General features: G+C 37.1%; 1 protein-coding gene across 6 annotated transcripts in view; it reads right to left on the reverse strand.

Moving 5' to 3' along the window:
- MACROD2 (mono-ADP ribosylhydrolase 2) overlaps nt 1-12,504 on the reverse strand; it is a 2,124,972-nt gene that overhangs the window by 11,573 nt on the left and 2,100,895 nt on the right. For all 6 annotated transcript variants that reach the window (XM_037985372.2, XM_007960545.3, XM_073008401.1 and 3 more), the window contains one exon: nt 224-301. In XM_037985372.2, coding sequence (XP_037841300.1) covers nt 224-301 — 78 coding nt within the window. The remainder of the gene's footprint in view (nt 1-223; nt 302-12,504) is intronic.

Genomic DNA, 12,504 nt, shown 5'->3' on the forward strand with positions numbered 1-12,504 from the left:
AAACCAAGACATATGATGTTTTAAAACAGCAACAGGTTTTTTTTTTTTTTATAAGAGGCTGCCATTTTTATTAGTTTGTAATACAAAATGGTTTTTAAAATTTACCCTGTTCTAACCAAATACGTTGCTTTATAGAACAGATAAGCTCCCTTATTCCTAGATTACACATAGAAAATATGCCAGATTTGTAGTTTGCATGGGCTCCAATAGCTCAGAACCTTACCATCAGGACCTGGAGTATTTTCTAGGTCATTGGAGCCTTCACTTTTCCCAGGCACTCTAGGTGTGTCCTCGCCTGGAGCTGAAAGAGAAAAAGACCACAGTCCCTGATTAATAGAGAATTATAACAGCCTGAGGGCCAATCAATTCTGTCACCCTCCATTGCCCTTTGAAATTCAAAAATACTCCTGGGATTCAACTTCTTCTGCAGAAATGTTAAAAGAGGAAACAGAGGCTTGAATTGCTTGAATACTTTAGTGCGGCCTTGTAAGTTCTCTTCAATTTGTGAGATGATCACATATATACATATATAGTTTCTCAAATTAGAAATCTTGTAGCATGACAGCAGGAAAAGTTGATTTCCTCAGAACAACCTACAGTTTAAATTTAGGGAAGTGTGTCTGTATGCATGGGTGGGTGTGAGAGAGAGTTTAAGTCGTTTAACCTTAGAAGAGGAAAAAGAGAAAATGAATTTTGCCTTAGGCATGCCTAAAAGCTGAAAGATTCATTTGCCTGGTAGTGAGAGTTTTTGTTGTTGTTGTTGTTTGGTTTTTAAACAGAAATGAATGGTTTAGTTGTTTCCTTAGGAGACCTCTGATGCTCCCATTTTGGATTGTTGAGAATTTAGTCATCAGTAGATTTCCTTTGTGACTGTCCTCTATTTGCACAGCTTCACAAGGTGCTTCAATGAGACTCTTCAGTGTAGTAAAGGAATTGTGTTTCATATGGCAAAAACATTTCCAGGTATTCAAAAGGACAATCATTTCTTGCTTCTTAGTTAAATCTCTCTTAAGTTTTTATAACTTGAAGCACAAGGACATTTGTAAATACAAATACATATATAAAGTGCTAGAAAACCCATAATTTTAAAGGTTTTATGATCTCTGTACATTTTTAAAGAGAGGATTAAATTTATTTTCATTACCTGATTACTTACTGTGCCCAGAGTATGTTAAACTTCATGTGCCTATTGACGAGAAAAAAGCAAGGACAGGAAAGATCCAGTTTATAATGTCTACAAAGGAAGAGATCTTCAGAGGCAAAATGTGTACTCTTGGTAATGATGTATTGAGGTTGACAATTAAGAAATATGATTCAAAGGCGACTGGGCTCTGAGCTTACGTAGATGAATGGCAGAGAGGTCATTAATTGATGACATATAAAACAAGCAGAGTGGTAAAAGAAGAAGAAAGTCTTTTAGATTTAAAGCCTGAAGTGCAGGGGCATTTATGTGAGATATCAAATAAGTTTTGCATCTAGCATTGAGGAAAGAATTATGAGGAGAGAATTATGAATGGAACATGTGGATATTTGGGGGACACCAAAATAGGGTAACATTCGTAGTATGGGAGTAGATGAAAGAACTCGGGAAAACGATAACACAAGGGGAAAAAAGGACTCATGGTCTCCTCAACTCTTCAAGGACAAGATGAAAGTCACTGTGTCCACAGTGCTTTTCACTAGTTCCTGAGAATGAGGTGGAAAAGGAAAAATAAAACTTGGAACTTCCAACTGGACTCGTTAACACTATATAATACCTTTCTCACACTGCCTATTCTAGAAATGTACCATTTTTCAATTGTTCATCAACATACTCCTTGAACACACAATTATAGAAGAAACCATTGGTGAACTCCCCTAAGCCTGGGAGCAGGAAAACTTTGCTAATTATGCCTTAGAACACAGAAGTAATAGGGAACAAGAACAAAATAATTGACTTTATAAACATAATAAACTTTTTAATGGAAAAAATAGCAAAAGACATGTTTAAAAAGCTAAAAACTGAGGGAAAATATTTGCAACTTTTATCATAGACAAAGTGTTACTAAAATCTTTAACATATAAGGCCTTCTAAAAACAGAGATGAAGAAGACCACCAACTTAATAGGAAAATGGGCAAGAGATTTAACAGACAGTTAATAAAAGAAGATATAAAAATGGCCTGCAAAACACATGAAAAGGTAATTTACTTTGCTAACAACAAGAGAAATGCAAATTAAAATTATAATGAGAAAGGGATTCTGCCTAAGGTGGACTGTCATGATGCAGACTAACCCTCTACCGAGAACAGCTAGAAACACCAAATAAATTATTTAAAAATAGCATTGTAAGGCCCCAGAGTGCCATGAATGCAGGACAAACCCGAGGAAATGCAAAATGATAAAGCTGACATTGCACATGTGGCAAGAAGTTGAATAGAGCCTGCAGGTGTTTTGTGAGGCTGGGGCAGGGAGCAAAACTTGAAGGTTGGGTTCTACCAAGGAGAGGTACCCTGTTAACTACCTCAGGTTTTCGGTGGGGTCCCCTGAAGGGTTACATCCTGGGGGCAAGGATGAACTTGAAATAGACCAGCTCTTTAAAAAAAACCCTGAAGTCTAACTTTTAATTAATAAGATTCCTGATTGAATTACAGCGCTCTGCTGACTGTCAGACGCAAAAGTGAATCTTCTCTGGAGGAAGATTAAAAGCCTCAAGTTATCTCTACAGTTTTTCAAACACAGTGTCCAGAATTCAATATGAAAATTACCTGGCATTTCAGAGGTACAAGAACAAGTCACTGAAAAGCAAGAGAATAAAAGAGATGACATATGGATATGCATCAGAGATCCAGGTATTGCAGATGCAGCTTAAATAACAATTAATCTATTTTGGAAATTGGATGCCAAGTTGAATAATTTTTATGGCATAGTAGTTTGTCAGAGAGTTGGATACTTTTTCAAAAGTCAGATGAAAATTCTAGAACTGAAAAAAAAAAAAAACCCACAAAAACAAGTTAAGAATTCAATAGGTGACTTTGACAGCAGGTAGACACAGTTGAAGAGGAGGTTAGTAAGCCAAAAGCTAGGTTGGAAAAAGATATAAAGCCTAAACTGCAGATGAAAACTGCAGATAAGAGTGAAGAAACCATATGAGATAGGATTTATCTTATGTAAAATGGAGCAAAAGGAATATTTTAAGAGATAATGTCTGATAATTTGCCAAAATTAATGAAAGATATAATCTCAAACCACTGTTTCAAGACTGTTATGATTCCCAAGCAAAATTAATGAAAAAAAAACTATCACTCAGTCTAATCATTGTGAAACTGCTGAAAACAAACATTAAAGAAAAAAAATAAAGTTATCTAGTGAATAAAGATCCATTAACTTCAAAATAACAACAATAAGGCTTATAGATAAATTCATAACAAAAATAATGGAAGCCAGAGATAATGCAATGACATCTTTGAAGTGTTAAAAAAAAATTTCAAATTTGAATTTGAAATAAAATATTTTTTGGAGACTACGACTGAGAGAATTTGATGTCCACAGACCTATACTGAAGAAATAGTTTCCACTACCCTCAAAAAGAAATAAATGTGAAAGGTAATGTGGACAAAGACCTTCACATCATTATGCAAAACTTTCTCACATAGGACAAAGCACCCGGCCGGGCGCGGTGGCTCAAGCCTGTAATCCCAGCACTTTGGGAGGCCGAGACGGGCGGATCACGAGGTCAGGAGATCGAGACCAGCCTGGCTAACATGGTGAAACCCCGTCTCTACTAAAAAATACAAAAAAACTAGCCAGGCGAGTTGGCGGGCGCCTGTAGTCCCAGCTACTCGGGAGGCTGAGGCAGGAGAATAGCGTAAACCCGGGAGGCGGAGCTTGCAGTGAGCTGAGATCCAGCCACTGCACTCCAGCCTGGGCCACAGAGCCAGACTCCCTCTCAAAAAAAAAAAAGCACCAACCATTAAAATAAGTTTATCAAAACATGCTAAGGGAGAGGAAAATAAGCCAAAGGACTCCTTTACAGAATATATAAGACATAAACATACAAAATAACCTTGAAAAGACAGGGAACCCAACAGAAAGTGGGCAAGACACAAACAGACATGTCACAAAAGAGTATATTGTGGCTGGTCACTTAATTTTTTCAAAAACTTTGACCAAATCTCATGGCACTTAAAAGCCTTGGCTTTTTCACTAGTGAAATGATTATAAAATGTTCTGACTCATCTTAACTCTCTGGGACATCATCAGAGCTATTTAAAATATAATATTATTATTATTATTAATAAGAAAGGATTACTGTGGAAAAAATTAATTGATAAGCTCTGTCTAAGCATGACTTTCTTGACTATTTTCGTAGGGTCCTTGTTTGTGATGGGATCTAGAGGTACCTGTAGCTGATTCTTTCAGGAAGTATCCTTCTAAGTTGTTACTCTCAGTGGTAATAACCCTGCTTACATTACTATGGAGAAACCCCTCTGGTATCACAGAGAACTTTCTATCTAATAGGCATAATTCTAGTCTATTAAACAATGTTTAGTGAAATAAGGGAGGGTACAAAACACTTTCAAAAGTTAGATAAGAGAGAAGAAAAAGTTGAAGAAAGCAAAATGTAAATAGTAAATCAGAAAACAGTAAACATTGAAATTTCTTGCCCTATGCTTGTCCTTCTAACCTCATTTCACAATGGAATGTGTGAGAAGTCTCAGATTGTGCCACTGTATTGGCATAGATTAGTATGAGATTCAATGGCAGGTTTGAAATCCACGAAACAGAGAGAAAAAAACCAGAAATCAAAGTTGTAGCTCTGTATACTGCTATATTCCTGGAGCAGAGGGAAGTATAGTCTGTTAGATTGGCATAGACTCCAATTCTATGTTTGGTAGAGATTGTTCATTAATTTAATATCATGAGTGCACATGAGATTTTTGTGTATGTGTGTGCATGTACTGTGAATATGATGCATATGTGTGCAATGGTATGTTTATGTGAATTCGCATGTGCATTCTGCATGTGTGTGTTGTTTGTTTGGAAAGTGGGAGAGGGATGACAGATATTTCTTACTCTGTCATGCATGTGGAACTGGTACTATCCTAATAGTTTCTACACTGCTGGGCAGTGCAACTGAATGCTCTACAGAAATGAATCCATTTCACATAGACAACATAATCTGATAAAAGCAAAAATGGCCTCTGTGGCCTATTTATTCTAGTTTGCCTGTCCCTCCCTCCATTTTGATTGCTGCTTGTTGAAACACAAACAAGAGGTACATTCCAGAGTTCCTAGCAGGCGATAAAAGATGCAGAAATAGAAAGAGTCTGGGACATTCAGTACTATTTTCATTTTCTATCAACAACTGCAACTGTACTCCTCAAACCCTTGATTATAGCAACTTTTTCTAGATTAGTGGAGTTACATAAAAAGTATTAAATGAGGCAGATGTCATCATAGAAGAAAAGATACTGAGATGCACACAGAATGTAGTTAATTAGACTTTTAAATATATAAATTTGAGACATGTTGGGGGGGGTTCTCCAAGCTTTTCTTTTGAGATGTGTATTGACAGTAAACTTCACACAACAAATAGAATTACAAGTAATTATTTGGCAGAATCTGTAGTTGCATAGGTGACATGATAGGTACAGAGAGCAGGGCCTGTCTGGACTCAATTGTACTGAATTAAAGTGATATCAACCCAAAGCAAACCTTCCTGAACCACCTTGACAACTTTTTCCATACCTATGTTCCAACTTCACTATTAATGTAATTGGATTAGATAAGTCGTTCAGAAATGTTTCCTTCCTACCTGCCACCCTCATGGGAATCTACTTCACTCTCTCTTGACGCTGGGCTTAATTATGAAATTTCCTTTGGCCAATAGGAAGTTAGCAGAAGCGTGTCAAGGAGAGACTTGAAATGCATTTGACAGTTGGGGCTTTCCTTCTCCTACCTTTTACCCCAAGAACAACATGCTTTAGGGGCAGCTCATCCGAGGAGGATGGGACTAGGACTCAGCTCATAGTTGGACATACTTCCTGGTCCAGACTAGTTGCAGTTGATCCTAATATCCATGAGCAAAAGAACAGACAACTGTTCTAAATCCCCTGAGGTTGAAGATGGTTTGATGTGAAGCATTGTTGTAGTGATAGCTAACTAACACACCTAATAATATACTTCTAATAGATTCAGTCCTACATTTGTCTCAATTTTGTCCCATAGAAATTATAGGTATGAAATCATGAGCTTCATTTGTGGCTAATTTTTTAACATGTTATAATGTGTTAATCTCTACATAACCTAAAATCATCTATTAAACTACAAATGGTGCATGTACAAAACTTTGAGAAACACTGAATTAATGTATACAAAGGAGAAGTCCCTTAACAGGCTAAACTCTGTTCACTTCTTTTCCTCTGGGTAGATACCCAGTAGTGGGGTTGCTGGATCAACTGGGAGTTCTACATTTGAAAAAGATACTTGCACATGCATGTTTATAGCAGCACAATTCACAACTGTAAAATCGTGGAACCAACCCAAAGTCTCATCGGTCAACGAGTGGATAAAGAAACTCTGGTATATAATGGAATACTATTCAGCCATTAAAAGGAATAAATTAACAGCATTTACAATGACCTGGATGACATTGGAGACTATGATTGTAAGTGAAGTAACTCAGGAATGGAAAACCAAACATTGTGTGTTCTCACTGATATGTGGGAGCTAAGCTATGAGGACACAAAGGCATAAGAATGATACAATGAACTTTGCGGACTTAGGGGGAAGAGTGGGAGGGGGCGAGGGATAAAAGACAACATATATGGTGCAGTACATACTGCTCAGGTGATGGGTGCACCAGAATCTCACAAATCACCACTAAAGAACTTACTCGTGTAACCAAATATCACCTGTACCCCAATAACTTATGGAAAAATAAAATAATAATAATAGTAAAGTGTTAAAATGGAATACCAAAAACAAACAAACAAACAAAAAATAAAACAAACTCTGCTCACTGCAGTATGGTTCTAAAATGAGAGAAAACTCATCTTGGAGTTTGGGGCATCTGCACATACATTTAACTCCCAGGCTCAAATGGAAGAAGGCTATTATTCCACATGCATAGACATGAATTTATGTTCTTTTTAAGCTAACGATTGTTGGAAAAGATGAGCTCAATTAGATTTCATTTTCCGCCAGACTTCCAAGTTCACTATCTAGGTCTAGAATGCATGTGTAACTAAGTGAAAGGAGATCAAAGACCAACGTAAATAGGAATAACACAGTGTCAATATCAACACCCGCTTGAAGAGAAGCTGAGTCCATGGTACACTATGCCATAATGATACTTTCCCACAAACTGCTCCTTATAATGAAGTCACCAGCACTATCTAAAATAATCATCATGTGGTTCCAATAGCCATAAACTAAATAAATTTAACCTCTTAAAGAGCATTCCAGTCCTTGATAATGGCATGAGTTTATTCATTCACATAGCTGTAGTAATGTCCAGGTTTCATATCCAGATATTCTGTGAAAATCCATATGGGTGTAAGAGGTAAACTCTTGCTCTTAAAATTTATCCAATGTGAAAGGAGGTAAAATAAAACAGGTAGCAATTTACCCCACTTTCCCTACAACAAATGCTATTCGACAACCCACAACTCCAGCCTCTATAAATCCCTTTTCTCATGAGTATGCTTTTTTTTTTTCTCTCTCTCTCTTTCTCTTTATCCCTCCTCACCCCCTACTGTGAGAGGTTCTGAACCTCAAGTCTGCTTATTTCTGGCTATCTTTCTCAGAGGTGTCACCATTAGTGAAAGGGGATGGAGTTTAACTCACTAGACTTAGGCAGAGCTGATTTCAAATCCAAGTCCTGGCATTTCTAGTTACGTGATTTGGGGGCAAGTTCTGTTCACTTCCAGAGTCTCGGTTTTGTCACATCATTAGAGGGAGTTAATGATATCTCTGTCATACAACTGGAGGATCAAAAGACATAATGACTGACTATCATAAATGCCTGATTAATATTTATTGGCTACTTCTGGATATCTCTTCATCACTGATCCTTAAGAACACAAACTTAGCTGAATCACCTCTTCATATCATTCAATAATTTACCACATATCCCTCCTCTAGGGTATCATTCATTCATTCTTCTTTTGTACAGTCAGCATGTTGTGCTGCATACCTACTATGTATGAAGCTTAATTAAAAGAGTTAAGTGGATTAGAGCTCTGATGTAGCTAGATTACATCTCAGAGGAGAAAGCACTCTTGCTTTTTGGCATTGCATTTTTCTTTCATTCCTTCTCCTTGTCCATAATTAGCTTTCTTACATTCTACATCTACAAGAAGAACAAATAAGTATCAAAAATAAAATGTCACACATTGTCTTTCTGACTTTGGAACAAGACTCATTCTTTTCAATTTACTATAGGTAAATTGGTCCAGTCTTTACTTAAAAATCAGATTCCATATAAAAACTTTATTAACATGTATCTATTTTACTCTGACTCTTTCAGTTTTTAGTTGGAAATGGGCTGTTTTAATTAATAAGTGCCAGGAATAATTTTTTTAGTCAAAAGCAATGTTTAAATTCTTCAGTCACAGTCACGCAAAGTAAGTCAAAGGTTTTTAGCCCATTGTGCTGCATTTCAGAGGCATTTTCAGTTTTTACCTCTTAGTACATAGGGAGTCCAGAGTTTTTCCCTCCTCTCCTTTCCTTCCTTTTACCTTTTGTTCATTTTCCTTTTGTTTCTTCCTTCCTTCTCTCTTTTTTCCTCCCCTTCCCTCCCTCCCTCCCTTCCTGTCCTTCCTCCCTTCCTCTCTCCCTTCCTTCCTTCTTTCCTTCCTTCCCTCCCTCCCTTCCTTCCTCCCCCCCTTCCCTCCTTCCTTCCCTTTTTCTTTCCTTTCTTCCTTTCCTATGTCCTTTTTTCCTCCACCTTTCTTCCTGCATCCTAATTTTTTCTCTCCTTCCCTCTTTTCATCCATACTTCTTTCCTTCTTTTTTTCTTCCCTCCCTCTTTTCTTCCTTCCTTTTGTCCTTCCTTCCTCTACCTTCCTTCCTGCATCCTCATTCTTTCCTTCCTTCTCTCCTTCCCTGCCTCCCTTCTTTCTCCTTCCCTCCCCTCTTTCTTCCTTTCTTCCTTGAATTTAAGATTTATTTTTATGGACACCTTCATGTTTTATGAAGATTTAATTAACCAAAACAAACTACAATTTAATGAGCTATTAGTGTATAATTTTTTATTGCCAAGTTTCATTTTAGATACAGGGGTACATGTGCAGATTTGGTACTTGGGAATACTGCATGATGCTGAGGTTTGGAGTACAGATCCTGTCACCCTGGTGGTAAGCATAGCACCTGATTGGTAGTTTCTTCACCCACCCCACTCCCTCCACCCTCTAGAAGTCCACATTGTATATTGTTCCCATATTTATTCTATGTGTGCTCAATGCTTAGCTCCCACTTACATGTGAAAACATACTACATGCTAACTTTTTAAAATAGCATGCATTTATTTCCAAATAGAAATAAAGATAAAGTTCAATAAACCTAACCCTTAAATAACTGTAGTGACATTAAAAAACAAGAACAGAAAGGACACTTACACATAATTAACTGCTCAGAAAAATGCTAATGAAAAATGACCCTGAACAACTGTTTCCATGTTAAAATGTTCCTGTCATCTTCCCAGAAAAAAAATAATGCACACAATTCCCATCTCTTTCATTCTCTCTCTTTGCTCTTCTCCCACTGTTGCCCTACTTCATACCCTCTCTCATCTCTGTTTTCATTTACATAAAACGTAGATGATACTTTCTATTCTCTGCAGTCTGGCCTTTTTATGTTCTACATAAATATATGTATTTATAATATGTACATACTTTATTAATAAGTATTAGCATATGTACATTGATTAGTATTGTATTTTAATATGTGCATTGATTTTAGTGCCTATTTAATATATGCTTTTACTATATATCAATGAGCATGCCATTGAAATCTGTGTGTTAATATCTCATTGCATAAATATGGATATATCTTAATTTCCTTATCCAGGCCCACATTGGTGGACTTATGATGTGTTTCTACACTGTTGCTTTTACAAACAGCTTCAGTGAATATTCTTGCACTTATATTTTGGAAAGATTATGTAAATATTTCCCCAGGAAAAATTCTGAGTGAATTTCTAGATCCAGTGTATATGCACTGTTAATCTTCATAGATGTTACAAAATTTCCTTCCAAAAAGGTCAGATCAATCTGTGCTCCAATTAGGGCATGATAATGATAATGATTTCTCGGCAATCTCCCAGCTGTGAGTATCCTCAAACTTTTCAGGGAAGAAAATAGTATGTCCTCATTGTTCTGATTTACATTACGTTATGAGTGAGGTTACCCTTTCTTCCTCCCTTCTTTTCTTCCTTCTCCCTGTCTTTTGTCATCTGTTTTTATATTTTTACCAATTTCCTATTTGGTTGTTTTCCATGATTTTTATATATTCTAAACTGAGAAAATTAACCCTTCTCTGTCTAATATGTTGCGAACATTTTCTCCTGAATTGTCATCTTTTTATTTTCCTTAAGATACATTAAATAAATCTAACTATGTATTCTTCTAAAAGTTTTAGGTATTTTTAAGTGACATGTCATGTGCCGATACAACCATAAAATTCTTTATTAGAAATCATTAAACTTATCAAAGAAGTGTTTCAGGACGAGATTTCTGTATTGATTTTTTGAAACATGGTTTGCCCATTAGAGCATCAGTTCAGCTTCCCTTTGTTTTAAGACATTTTCTGTTCTATACATTGACTTCTAAATTTCAGGGACACCAATCATTCTCCCATAGAGCAATTTATTTCTCTTCCATAAGTATTATGTTTTCTAATTGTTTTAGAGTCTTCGTGCTCTTTTTCACTGTGAAAATCTCAACCTTTTTTCTTTGTCAGTAATTTGGTCTTTGCTGTTCTTAACTGATTTATTTCTCTAAGAGTGGAAAATTTATCTCCTTAGTTCTTACATTTCAGATCAGTTATGTTATTTTTATCACTGCATCTTCAAGTTCGTTAACATTTTTTCAAAATTCATCTGTGGTCATTGCAGGGGATTTGGATCTTTCTCTTGGGTTATATTTTCTTCCATAGTAGATTCTTCATCTGCCCTTTACTGGGTTGCATGCTCACTTGCTCTTTTCCTCCTTCCCTCTCTTTCTCAGTCAAGGTTTCAGTGTGTTTGCAAGGTGATGTGTATGGCACATGCATGTTAGCAAGCTGCTTCTTTCTAACTTGCTCTGGGGCTTCTTGGTCCTCCAGGAGCTGCCTAGAAGCCTTTCATTTGGAGGTTTTCCTTGGGAGGGGTAAAGCAGCCACATTCATTGTGTTGGATTTCTCAACAAGTGTATAGCATATCCCACGCGCAGCCCAGGTTCCCTCCAAATTTGTCTGAACAGTTGCCATCTTGGACTTCTATAGTGGGGGTTATCTTTGGGGCTTGGACTTCCCATAGTGGGAACTATCTTTAGGGCTTGGATAATTCCTTCAATTCAACATGAGACTCAGCACTTTCTAGGAGAAAGAGTCCGTCTGGAAGTTCCTCTATTCTCTTTTGCTGTTTTCTTTCTTAGCCTTCCACACTAGCAGGTGATAAACCCTCTGCAGTCATGTCAGGGAGCAACAGTGGCTCCTTCTTCAAGGAAGCATCACCTAGGGCCTGCTAGCACCTCCTTCCCTGCTTCTTGCTCACCCCAGAGACCTTGCCTTATGTATGTCCTCTTAAATTTTCTATTTTGTGAAATTCCTGTGATTTTGCTAGAGATAATTTGTTCTAGTCATTTGTTATTGGTCTGCCTTTTCTTTCCCATTTTCCTTCGGAGGTGTTGACATGGAGGATTACAGTGGGTTATTCTTGTTTCTCTGGGGAAAGATTGAGTAAAAGGTGTTCATGGCTGACTTCATGCTCTTGTGGAAATTTCCTTGGCCTTTTCTTTGCTAGTTATGGAAGTAAATGGTAGTTGGTGTGATCTTATTCAGGATGATTTCTGAGCCTATATAGTTAGGGATGGGGTAGGGCAACACCAGGCTAGTTCCTTCTGCACATTTCTGGAAAGGTGCCTTCCTGTTGCTGGCTACCCACCCTTTCTTTTGTTTAATTACTGTTTTTGTTGATTATACTTGCTTGCTTGTTTTACTTCTCTTCCTTCATATTGTTATATTTCGGGGAGAGTGAGGTTTTAAAGTGTGACTTCACACGACCTTCTTTCACCCAAGATCAGGTCTTCAGAGTCTCTTGATACTTCTGGGTATTCATTGTGGGTGTCACATGCACCTGGCCTTTGCCAGCAGCTGGTTTCAAGAATATTTTTCAAATGATGGTTCTGATCAGACTTGAAATGATGGATTAATATTTTGTGTCCTCCCAAAATTCAAAGGTTGAACCTCCAACCCACAAGTTACTATATTTATAAACAGGGTGTTTTGGAGACAACTAAGGTTAAATGAGGTCATGGGGGTG

Source organism: Chlorocebus sabaeus, chromosome 2 (genome assembly GCF_047675955.1).
Source record: "Chlorocebus sabaeus isolate Y175 chromosome 2, mChlSab1.0.hap1, whole genome shotgun sequence".
In the NCBI taxonomy this organism is placed as follows: Eukaryota; Metazoa; Chordata; class Mammalia; order Primates; family Cercopithecidae; genus Chlorocebus; species Chlorocebus sabaeus.